Source organism: Carassius auratus, unplaced genomic scaffold, assembly GCF_003368295.1.
Source record: "Carassius auratus strain Wakin unplaced genomic scaffold, ASM336829v1 scaf_tig00215316, whole genome shotgun sequence".
NCBI lineage: Eukaryota > Metazoa > Chordata > Actinopteri > Cypriniformes > Cyprinidae > Carassius > Carassius auratus.
The window spans coordinates 637,704-650,964 of NW_020528035.1; the positions used below are offsets into that span (position 1 = coordinate 637,704).

Consider the following 13,261-nt stretch of genomic DNA (forward strand, 5'->3'; position numbering starts at 1 on the left):
TATCACATTCTGCAGCCTATTTGGTGCTCTAAGAGGTCTACTGTTTGCAGTTTATATTATGATGGCTCAGATAATGCCTGTGAAATGATTTATGTCAACCGTCCATTTTTATTATTAGATCTGTGTGTGGTATTTTTGGTTTACCGTTGGATGTCAGTCCTTTGTTGTGTTGTTTCTTTTTTAGCATTTCCTTTCCGACATCATGCGTTTGAGCTGTTGGATGAGGGAGGGGTGACCTGGTCACATTTCATCCGAGAGTTTTTTTTTTTTTTTTTTTTTTGACAATCAGGCCCAATGCAAGCTGCTTTTGCATTAGTCTCTCACTCTGTGTGTGTGTGTGTGTGTGTGTGCATTAAATCTAAATGACATCATTGTAAATCCCCTGTCATCTTTCATTTCAAAGAGCGAAAGAGATCGGGAGAAAAAGAGGGATAGATCAAAAGAGACAAAAGTAAGAAAGAAACTGCAATTTTTCTGACATTTGTGAACTTTTTTTTTTTAACGTTTTTCTGGGTTGTTTGTATTTGTTGTTTATTTGTTTATTTGTAAGCAGAAATCAAACTAAAGCGTTGTGCTTAAAGCAACAGCATTACACTAGTATGATAGTTTTCACTATTGTGGAGTAAGAAAAATAACCTTAAACCAGGAGATATTCTTTTAAAGAAAATCTTATTTTCACATTTGTGGTTTTTAAGTAAATGCTTTTTTAAATTGTATATATAAATTTACTATAAGTTTTTAATTATTTGGTAAAATTAGAAATGTAGAGGGTAGAAAATTAGAAGCTAGAATCTTTTTACAGTGCAAGATAAGATGTTAAAAGAGAATGTGTTTGTGGGTGTTTTGACAGTGATATGTACAGATGTTTCGGCACCATTTTCATAGTGTAAAAGAACAAACATCCAGGATGGGACTTTTTTTTCCTTCTTTTGTCTGTGTGTGTTTCGGATAAATGTGGCATCTCTAAATTATATATTTATTTTTTTACCTACATGCTGAAACTTTGTTCTTTGCTTTTTTTGCATTTCTTTTATCTTTGTACATTAAGTCCTGCCAGTTGGAGTGCGTCTAAACGCTCAACTGAGAGCTCAAACCGAGGACGAACACGAACCAAACTAAACCAAGGAATATGGCTATGTTTGGTAGTCGTGGGGCAAAGGGGGGTAAGTTCTCTGTTGAGGACTTGTATGGGATCAGCAAGAAGCCTAAAGCCTCATCAGTGCCATCAAGCAGCGCCGGGGCAAAAGGACCTGTGCAAGGCCGTGGGAAGGGGCAGAAAGGAGAAAAGGATGCCCTGGCCTCTCAGATTTTGGAGGCGGCGCACAGACTGGTTGAGCGGCGACGACTTGAGCTTTACCTGAGGGAGTGTGGCCTCAGCATCAATGACTGCCAATCAGAGAGACAAGCCATGCTGTACCGGTGAGTGAGGAGCTGCGCAGCTCTGAGTGTGTGGAAGTGTTCGGGGAAATGCACTCTCAGTGGTGTCAAAATGTCAAACCTGATAAAGCGAATGTGAAAGGATAATAAATGAAGGTGTATATAAAGGAGGTTGCAGTAGCAGAGCAGAAGCTGTATTCGGAGCAGGATACTGTCATACTGTTTGCTGCAAAGTAAACAGTATGCAATTATACATGTCTAACACTAGTAGTTGTTTTGTGAACACTCTATGTTGCACGTTTAATTCAGATAACATTGTCATTTTATCAGCAAATTTGGTTGCATTGCATTTTAAAGTCAAAACTAAATAAAACCATTTAAACAATAAATTGAATGCACATAATACCTGTTCTTATTTTGCATGATTCATCAGTAAACATTATTACTAATGGACATGCAAAAATTATCAAAATGTATTCAACAACACATTTAAAAAACAACACCATCTAGACTAGGTGACTGGTGATTTTAAATTAAAATATTTTGCATTTGTTTGCAATGCCTGATAAAGATCATGGGGTAAAAGTTTGCTTTTATAGATTCATTTTGCAAACTGAAATAGTGTGCTGGAATAGGTTTTTTTGTTGTTGTTGTTGTTTTTTAAATAGGCCCAAGGTGCACTATGAACCTATCAGGTATCCTGTAGGTGTGGAAATGTAATTGTTTATTAAAGTTTAAAGACAAATACAGTACCAGCCTGTTAACTGGATAACTCTAAGTTACCTTGCCATATATGATGAAAAATTATGGTTTAACCTTGTTGATTTACCAGTGAAATTCATGGTAAACGGTGATTATTATTTTTTTTTAAATAATTTTATTTAATTGTAATTTTAAAAAAATTGGGGGAGGGGGTAAACTAACTTTATATCACTTAATGTTTAAAAGTTGTAAAATAAAGAGCCATCTAATATGCAATCCCAAAACACTGTCTCTGTACTGTTTACGGTGAATTTCTGGAAAGCACAGCTGTTGTTGTACTCTATTTATTAATATGATTTTTATTATTATTAAAAAAAATACAGTGTAAAAAAGGTCAAATATGCAGTTATAAGTATCTTTGACAGTGGTTAGCTAATAATGCTACGCTGTTCTCACATTACCTCCATTTTCTGTAGATTCCTTGTGTTTGTCTCTGTTTTTTGTTTCTTTGTTTTGTTTTTTCCATAAAAGACCCTGCATTTAGATCCACGCTTCAGCCTGCTTATTCCCTTTTTTACAACCTCACTATGTTGCACATATCATTGAATATTTATGGTTATTTTGCATTAAAAGTGCAGAGGAGATATGAGAGCAGTGGATTTACTGATTTATTTACTGTATGCTACACTGCTGCCAGATCTATCATTTCCTTCCCATCTGTTTATCTTCACAAACATTACAAGCAGTTTTTGTAACTCATGTGTGTATCTGACAATTAAAGTACAATAAGACATGAAAGAGAAGTTTAGTGCTCAGTGTCAGGTATTGGTAAGGGAGGAACTCAGGTGCAGACAGGGATTCTCAAACAAAGGGGTTTATTACAAAAAGGGGAAAACAAAACCCACGAGGGGGAAAACAACAGCTAGGGCAGGAACTAAACAACTTAACAGGGCAGGATTGATAAGACAAACAAACTCTTGACACTAACTACAAACACTCACGGTAATACAAGGACTTCAGAGGGTACAGCACAATCTCACACACGATCACATAAGTAGAACACATCTGAGAAACACAAAAGTAACACAATGAACCGACGCAAGACAGAGCACACTAGGAGATCTAAATAGGGGGAACAATCAAGACACGACAGGTGGCACAGATGGGACAATCAAGACACGACTAGGTTAACAAGGGGGGCGGGGCAAGGGAACGAGACAACACAAGCACATGGCCCAAAGACAAGGCCATGCGCTTGTACACAAAACATGGGTCTGTCATGATCCTGCCTCAAGACTAGGAGAAATCAAGGACACGAGGGCAGAATCATGACAGAACCCCTCCCTTAAGGAGCGGCTTCCAGACGCTCCTCAAGGGAACATCAAACACGGGACACGACTGACATGACAGACTGGGACACAGACACAAACCAACAGGACATGACAAATAATAACAAAGGCAGACATGAATACACGACGGCAGGGTTAGGGTGACAAATCAAAAAAAACAAACAGGGAAGGGGAGGGGGCGGGACCACAAAGTTCATGGGGGACAGACCAGGGCGGGTGGGTGGGGTAGGAATCCTAGGAGGACAGGACGAAGGCTGACGACGAGGGGTACGGGCAGGTCTGGGTGGTGAGGGGTGGGGAGGGTTCTCGGGATAACTGACAGGAGCAGACACAGGACGCGGGGCAACACTTACGGGACGCGGGGCAACATCAACAGGACGAGGGGCGACTACATCAACAGGACGAGGGGCGACTACATCAACAGGACGAGGGGCGACTACATCTACAGGACGAGGGGCGACTACATCAACAGGACGAGGGGCGACTACATCAACAGGACGAGGGGCGACTACATCTACAGGACGAGGGGCGACTACATCTACAGGACGAGGGGCGACTACATCTACGGGGCACGGGGAGACAACATCTACAGGGCACGGGGAGACAACATCTACTGGACACGGGGGCACATCAACGGGACACGGGGCCACATCAACGGGACACGGGGAGACAACGGCTGGACACTTAGGACTTCTGGGGACAGGGTCAGGGGACAAAACAGGACTGACGGGGACTTCTAAAATTTGGACAAGACGGGACAAATAATCAGAAAAAGCTTTAGCAGCTAGGATAATAGGCAGCTCCTTATGGGATGAGACCGACTGTACAAGAGTCTTTGCTGCAGAGTCGGCCGCGGCTCTCTCCTCCGCTCTCACGACTGCAGCTCTCTTCTTTGCCGGCTCGGGCACGCTCACTGTTGCTGGCTCGGGCACGCTCACCGCTGCTGGCTCGGGCAAGCCCACCGCTGCTGGCTCGGGCACGCTCACCGCTGCTGGCTCGGGCACGCCAGCTCTCTCCGCTGCTGGCACGGGCACGCCAGCTCGCTCCGCTGCTGGCACGGGCACGCCAGCTCGCTCCGCTGCTGGCACGGGCACGCCAGCGCTCACCGGTGATGGCACGGGCACGCCAGCGCTCACCGCTGCTGGCTCAGGCACGCTCACCGCTGCTGACTCGGGAGGAGACAGGGTCACAGGACCGGCAGGCCCCTTCTTCTTCCTCTTCCTCCTCGGGCGCGGTGCAGAGGCTACAGCTGGGTCAGAGGCGGGTTGGGGGAGTTTGGTCTCGGACAGGGCAGACTCGGACGGCGAAGACTCTGAAGCCGACTCCCATGAAAACCGTCTCCCTCGTTTCATGGGGAGACTGCTGGCTGAGGAGGGCACCTCAGGACTCTGGGAGGGGCTTGCCTGACCCCCCAGGGTTGCCACGGCCAGGACACGACCCTCCGGGATCGCCGGCAGCTGGGTAGGTGGGGACCTCTGGGGCTCCTCCTCTCGCCCGCTCACTCCGGAACGACCTCCCCTGGTCCCCCGGAACACCACAAGGCGAGAGCCCTCAAAACAATCTCGCTGGCTGGCTGATGCCATCCAGCATTGCCTCCTGTCTGCTGAGTTCCTTGGTGGTCGGTTCATTCTGTCAGGTATTGGTAAGGGAGGAACTCAGGTGCAGACAGGGATTCTCAAACAAAGGGGTTTATTACAAAAAGGGGAAAACAAAACCCACGAGGGGGAAAACAACAGCTAGGGCAGGAACTAAACAACTTAACAGGGCAGGATTGATAAGACAAACAAACTCTTGACACTAACTACAAACACTCACGGTAATACAAGGACTTCAGAGGGTACAGCACAATCTCACACACGATCACATAAGTAGAACACATCTGAGAAACACAAAAGTAACACAATGAACCGACGCAAGACAGAGCACACTAGGAGATCTAAATAGGGGGAACAATCAAGACACGACAGGTGGCACAGATGGGACAATCAAGACACGACTAGGTTAACAAGGGGGGCGGGGCAAGGGAACGAGACAACACAAGCACATGGCCCAAAGACAAGGCCATGCGCTTGTACACAAAACATGGGTCTGTCATGATCCTGCCTCAAGACTAGGAGAAATCAAGGACACGAGGGCAGAATCATGACACTCAGATGCCAAATGACAGCCACTTTCTGATATTAATTTCTCATATTAGAAATTAAAACATATGGTTTTTATATTTACTTTTGTCTATGGCTGTATTTATTAATGAGTTAAAAACCAAGGCTAGTATTTCTTTTATTCATAACCCATTTAACCCTAAAAAGTGCGTATTAGCACCTTAAGGACTCTAAGTTACTAATCTGCAGCTTTTCAAAGTGACATAAATCCTTTTAAAGGTACTACTCCAGTAACAAGATGTTGTGCCTTACAGGTACAACTTGTGCACATTTTTTTCTGACTGTGTAAAAGTTGAGTTGAACACTTTGTATTTTGGGATGTAGTGGATTTCAAAGAGTGTTCTGGTTATATATAGAATATTTCTGGCAAATCATTCATGCATATAATAAATCAGCGTACAATGCACGGTATACTTACTGCAGAAACAGAGTGTGACTAGTATATCTGTATAGCAAGGAATACTAATTAATACAAACACTGAGACACTTCTGGCATAATGGACATTTTGTGAAGTTTATAATACTTGATCCTGTTATAATTGCACCACAAATCCCATAAGGCTGTTCTGTGTCCCCAGGTGATTAGTTCTATGCAGGTTGCCATGGGAACTGCTGGCCGTGCTCAAGGTTCGCTGGTTTGAGACTCAGGGGCTACAGTGTCCTTATTTAGCCTGAGAGAACACAGTGTGTATGTTTGTTTGTATATGACAGAATGATGGGTCCTCTATGGCTTGACTGGTGTCAGGTCTGCTGTATTTTGACATGTCACTTCATGCAGAATAGATGCATTTGAACACCATATTTACAGTGGATGCAAAACAGAATGTTATTTGATTCTTCTTTCCAAGCACAAACTCCAGAGACAGCAAAAAATAATTCAAACAGAGGCAGATTAGCCTGAAGAATATCAAAATATATTTTAGGTGCAAGAAAACTAATTTCCAATTTTACAGTAGCCTAAATGCAAATGTGGATGGAAAAGGTCAAAACTAGATTTATAATGATTTAATAATAAGTTATTTTTCATTAAAAAAATGAATCTTGTATTTAATTGTTTAATTAACTAATTAATTCGTTTTTTATTAATTGATTTACATAACAATGAAATTATGTTCCCTGTTTTCAGGGAAGCATAAAAGTAAGACAAATGTGAATGCATTTTCTACATATAAATGCATTACAAATATATCTTTATTTTTTAAATACATTTTCAGAAATATACAAAAAATGTCCAAAAAGTATTGGTTGAATAAATATTTACGTGCATATATTTGAAACATATTTTTGAATATTTTTGAATATATATATATTATTTGTAAAAAAGTATACATACACAAAGACTTTCATATGTATTCACAAATATATTTAGAAACATATTGGAGCAACTACATATTTTGGCCATTTGAGTATATTTTGAAACAGACTGAAAAAAAAAGCTTTTAAATAATTCTTAATATTGTGTCTTTTTTATGTTTTTCAATGTATTGGTTTAAATGATGAGATATATTGGTTTTGTAAAGATAAAATGGCGAACATGCAGAGGCTTATGTTTAGCAGCTTAAAGAGAAAAAAAAATCACTGAAAGAGGGCAATGAGTACTACAGGGATGGTGAGGATCTGGAAGATGAGTGATGGAAGAAAAGCAACAAGGGAGAACAATATGTCTTCAGTTCGTATAAGCATTTGTCTGAATGTATATACCACTCTTTGAAGTGTCTGTGCACGTGTGTGTATCTGTGTACACTTTTATGTTATCGCATATTGTTTTCTCCAGATGGAAGCACTTAAAAGCGTTGTCCCTCCAGGGGGGACAGCGATCTGTTTCCAGCTTTCCTCTTCTGAAATACATATTCTTACTTCCATGAATAATTGAGATGCAGTTCTTTTTGCTGTCCACTGGAGGCCATGCAACAGATTTTGTTGAAGAAAAGCAAATGAGAATTAAACTGTTTTCCAGTCTTCATTTAATGTGTTTTAACTCCTGAAAATTAGAACAAAAAAGAAAGTAGAGCTTTTTGTCCTCTGATAAATCCCTTTACTCTATCGGCCGAGACCTACTTTTGTCATTTTCTGCCAATTAATTTGCAATTATATCTTAATTATGCTTTTAGTAGGACACACCTTAAAGGCAAATAAAAGGGCATAGTCTGCCTTTTTTTTTTCATCTTTCTACCGCCATATGGACTAAATCGCAAACCAGGTGGTTTGTGCTCTGATACCACAAAGCACATGTTCAGTCACTGCACCTCACGTTGTTTGCAGCTGAGACCACTATTTGAAGCTAAACAGAAGTACAATCTAATACAATAGGGATATGATGAGCTTTATTTTAGTGGCATGCTCAGGGACACAATTCATGGATCACCTCTGACACAGCTGCAATCACCTTGAACACAATTTAGTTGTCCTTATCGGCTTATAACATGGCCAGTCTGATCATAACAACATGCTAATTTTGAGAGTGAATCTCGCAAAGCCTGTCAAGAGCATATCCATGTCATATTTCACCTCAAAATGCTAAATTCAAAATTATATCAAAACAAATTACATTTTGCATTAAGAAAATAAAGCATTTACAAACATTTGTGGGGAAAAAATGATTCTGAAGAGCTCAGTGAATTCAAATATAACACTGTTATAGGAGTCCTGGTTTGCAGTAAGTCTATTTGTGAAATTTTTATAACTTATGTGGAAGCCAAAAGAATGTTACCTGCCTGACTGCATTGTACCAGCTATAAAGTTTGGTGGAGGAGGGCTGATGATATGGAGATGTTCTCCACTGGACAGGTTGGCCTCTGATGTCCAGTGCAGAGAAATCTTAAGGCTTTAGCATACCAAGACATTTTGGCCATTGGTATGTGGGAACAGTCTGGGAAAGGTCATTTTCTACTCCAGCATGATGTGCCCCAGTGCACAAAGCATCGTGGTTGGATGAGTTTGGTAGAAGACCTTGACTGGAGTAATGATGCTGAAAATTCAGCATTGCCATAACAAGAATAAATTAAATTTTACTATGTATATAAATATAAAACAGTTGGTGTCTCAATAGAAGATTCTGCTTTTAATTTATGCTGATCCAGCATTTTGGAGCATTTCAGAACTCTGGACAGTTCCTAAAAGGGGATTCTTGATCGGTTAATTTGCATTGTCAGAAAGCAAATGAATTGAGTGACATGCAGCTACACCCCCATCTCTCTCTCTTGGGCTTCGGATTGCATGCAGATGTTCTCTGATGAGAGCAGATTTGTTCTATTCCCCCCATATTCACTACACAGCACAGCTGCGCTGTCACTGGCTGCCTCCTCTGCACTGCCTCGCTCTGATTGGTTGGCAGCAGTATCTGTGCGCCCTGATGCACTGAGTACAGCATTGAAAAACATGCTATAGCTGCATGACAGTGTACAAATGTTGGTCCAGTTGAACAGTCAGTTGAACGACATAAACTCCCCTGATTGTAGGAATGCTTACATGTATCCTTAAACAATTGAAGTTTCATACGGATTCAGCATTATTCGGGATGCTTTGGTATGAATCATTTTGAGGTTTTGTCTCCTGTATCTGTGGTCAGAGAGCAGCATCCATCAGCAACAGAAGCACAACCATCTAGCTCTAACAACTCCCCTTGGTCTTCTTAAGCAGTTTGTGAGGAGAGCCAAGAGCATGCTTTTGTTTTGTGTCAACAGGGTTACAGTTCACTCATTGTACTGGTTTATGATCAGCTGAGAACTTGGCAAAGAATGTTCTTGCAGTTTGGTTCAAAGTGTGTGTGTGTTAGATATTGTGTTTAAGTATTTGGATTGTTCAACGTTTTGTTTATAATAGCATCTTAAAGTAGGTATGAAAATGAAAATCTTTATTCAAAGTGTATATTATAGATGTTCATGTGAACAATTCATCCATGCATATGCTTCTCTTTTTTCTTTCTTTTTTTCTTGTAATGTCTAATCAAAATGTCACTACTGGGCCTTCTGGTAAAATGTGAAATGTCAGACTTCTCTCATGCAGGACATCTCCAGTTATTTTTTCACTTACACAAAATCCCTGCAAGCTCATCTGTCTGAGTACAACACCCACGTTGCAACATCCAGTCAACAACCAATGAACAAAACCAAGTCCCCATCCTACATTTTTTTTCATTTTTCAATAATCTGTTACACTGGTATGTTGATATGAAGAAAAAGATCTGTCACTACATTTTAATTGAATGTGATTTAATTCCCTTGCCTTCTCATCTGTGTTTATGTTTTAATCTATTTGAAGATAAATAATATTCTACTTTCAGAGTTTTAAATGTACTGCAGAAGGCTTGTGGACCAAAATGTTAAAATATAGAAATTTCATTAAAAATATAAAAATGCTGAATATATTGTACAAACATATTTCAGTTTTATTTGATAAATGTTGGTATGTTATTGGTTTGAAAATAAAGTGATGCATTTGCTCAAATCTAATATAGGCCTACAGTGTTGTCAGTAAAGAATTTTGACTGACCGTCTGAATGGCAGATTCCTAATTTGAAACTCCAGTTTTGGTCTACTTTTATAGGGAAATATACAGATTTGTAAATGTTTTTTTTTTTTTTTTTGTATTCCATTCTCAACCTTTGGAACCTTTTTGCTTGGCTGCCTATCTGAAATGCAACAGAGGAATTTAAAATATTGTGTTTGTGAGTGTTTATCTGTGTGTCTAACCCTAACCCAAACAATAACATGATTATTCCGCAGTGGTCCTGCTCAATTCACACATTGATCAAAATGGAAATCCGAGACTGAGAGAGAGAGAGAGAGAGTGAGAGAGAGAGTGTGAGAGAGAGAGAGAGAGCGAGAGAGAGAGAGAGAGAGAGAGGGTGGGGGATCACAGAGGTTTTCATTGGGTTCTAAGTTGGCAGTCTCGCGTTTGATGGCTCTGTCGCTCTGAAAGGATGCACAGTTCACTTCACATCTGCATCGACAGCCTTTCGTTGCTAGACCGCCTTCACGATGCGACATATCGGCTGCTACAGTGAGATCTGACGATGGAATATGGACACTGCGGAGCTGTCAAACTATCTTTTGATCGCATGCGATGATCAAAATGGCAATGATTACGCGCCAGAAAAACAGCGCGACATTTGCTTCCGTGTGTCGAACGCGTGAGGGTGCGCTGTGTGTCAGATAGTGACCATCACCAGTTAACCCGTGGAAGAGTGATTGTGTGCCTGAATTTGTGTTCATACGAGTGTAGACGAGGAGATGGCAAGGCGCGCGTCCCTGCAGTCGCGTTCGGCCGCCGCGTAGCTGGGCTTCAGTGCCATTAGGTGAAGCGGCACCGGCTGTTGCGCATCCCGTCAGTGGAAACCCGGTGTGGATGGGTGGTTCCGCATTTTGAGGAGGTCCCCCACCTCGCACAGAAAGACCACCCGGATTCTGCAGAGGAATGCCTCAACACGGAGAAGAGCGTCTTCAAGTTGCGTCGATCCGGATATTGGAGAAGTGCAGTGGACGACTCTATAGACAGACTGTGCTCGCAGCGGCACACTAAAGGCCTGGACAGCAGCCAGTCGTGACTTTTTGCCTGGCGACATAAACACGCTCCCCACCGCGTCAGGGTTGCGTTTGGACGCGCGCCCTCCTGGCAACAGCTGCAAGTTGGTGCCAGCAGGTGCAAGACCTGACTTGAGCGCAGGTTGGCCCTGTGCATCTATCTATCTATCTGTCTATCTATCTATCTATCTATCTATCTATCTATCTATCTATCTGTCTATCTGTCTATCTATCTATCTATCTATCTATCTATCTATCTATCTATCTATCTATCTATCTGTCTATCTATCTATCTGTCTATCTATCTATCTATCTATCTATCTATCTATCTATCTATCTATCTATCTATCTATCTATCTATCTATCTATCAGGCACTCCCATAAACATAATCGTTTCCACACTAGTGATTCAGTCTAATAAACTCAAACACACAAGTGTCACAAGTGTGTGAGAGCAGGTCAGAATGCAGGTCTCATTCGCTTGTACGGAGCACAATCTGAAGAGCCGCAGCGAGGACCGGCTGTGCGGCCTGCGAACTGCCCCTCCACCAGGGGGCAGCAGCAGTGGAGGAGGAGGAGGTGGAGGTGGAGGTGGAGGAGACAGAGGGAGCGGACAGGGTGGAAATGGCAACTACGCCTCTCAGAGCACGGTCAAAACACGGGACGTGGCGGGGTCCCGACCCGTGCCTCAAGGCCACGCCCACATGAAGGAGGCTATTGGACGACACAGTAGTATGAAATACAGGTGAGACAGGTGGAAGTGGCATGTGTATGTGTGTAGCACCACCTGTTGGGTGGCAGCATAGGCCAGGACTGGGTTATTCTGTGCTTTCTGATGGTTTATGGCTTCTTTAAAGATTCATAAGGGCCCAATGACAGACGCTTTAATACTGAGTGTGTGTGTATTCACTTCAGTGCTGGTGTTATGGCTGAGCTGAATGAATGGCAAATTAGATGTCAGGGGCAGACATGGAATCACCTCCTTTGCTTGCATTATTGACTAAGTCATCTAATGCCTTTAGTGTTTAGTACATATCAATATATTATATAGTATGATAAGTTCTCTTTCCATGACACAGAATTTGGTGTAGCATACAATGCAGAACTTGAAGCTGCCAAAAGAATAAATTGCTTCTTTATTATGATTTATTATTATTAAGTAATCTGACTTGTGTTTGGCAGATGATGAGAATAAGTGTGTGGTTTCAAGCCATATCTACAATTTGGCATATCTACATATCAAATTTACAGCAAATTCACTATCAAAACTGACAATGTTTATAAAGGATGGCATATTGATGCCTGTATATTTTGTTACAACTCTTAAGTGTATTTCAAGAATCAATATAATGTTCAATCTAGGGTAATCACCATTAGGGTAACACACATCACTAAAATAATGCATAAACATGAAGCAAATAACAGATAATTTAACAAAAAACACCTAATGTACATTACTGCTAACAAAAATAAGAAGAAGCAAAACGATTTAAAGAAAATATATTTTTAGGGATTTCTAGAAATGTCATTTTATTATTTTCACTGTAAATTATATTATGTTATTGGCGGGTCATAATATTTATTGGCAAAACCCATGTGTTTGACAGTATTTAGTTACAGCAAAATTACATAAAATGTTATATTATTTTTATATATGGTAATTAAAATTTACAAACATATTTTTACAATGCAGGCATCTGAATATTAGAAATATTGCAAGTTCAATCATCCAGCAATCACCTAGCAATGCTTCAACATCCTCCCAGAAAATTCGGAACTTCCACACAGCAGCAATGTGCTACTCCAGACACCTTAGCAACAGCGTAGCAACACTCTGGCAGTCATTCACAACAGTCTAAAATTGTGGCATATTCTTCAGGAAATTCTACTGCAGCTAAGCTATTTGTGTGTGTGTGTGTGTGTGTGTGTGTGTGTGTGTGTGTGTGTGTGTGTGTGCGTTTTTGTGACATATCAGGACACAGATTTTTATAATGACAACGGTATAACATAGGTTTTACAAGGAGAAGGTAACTTTTCAGGACATTACCCCATGTCCCCACTTTTCAAAACCATTTAAATCACACAGAATGGAGTGTACTGAAAATCTGAAATAGCACAAAGTTTCCTGTGAGGACTAGGGTTAGGTGTA

General features: G+C 41.2%; 1 protein-coding gene across 2 annotated transcripts in view; it reads left to right on the forward strand.

The window, feature by feature from the left end:
- Positions 1–315: 315 nt before the first annotated feature.
- The window catches only part of LOC113094245 (voltage-gated potassium channel subunit beta-2), a 53,199-nt gene continuing 40,253 nt past the window's right edge, over positions 316–13,261 (forward strand). The window contains exons 1-2 of one of the 2 annotated variants that reach the window (XM_026259933.1): positions 316–451; positions 1,049–1,419. In XM_026259933.1, coding sequence (XP_026115718.1) covers positions 1,130–1,419 — 290 coding nt within the window. In that variant the 5' untranslated portion in view covers positions 316–451; positions 1,049–1,129. Of the gene's footprint in view, positions 452–1,048; positions 1,420–11,408; positions 11,858–13,261 lie in introns of those variants that run through there. The other variant, XM_026259934.1, reaches the window with a different exon arrangement.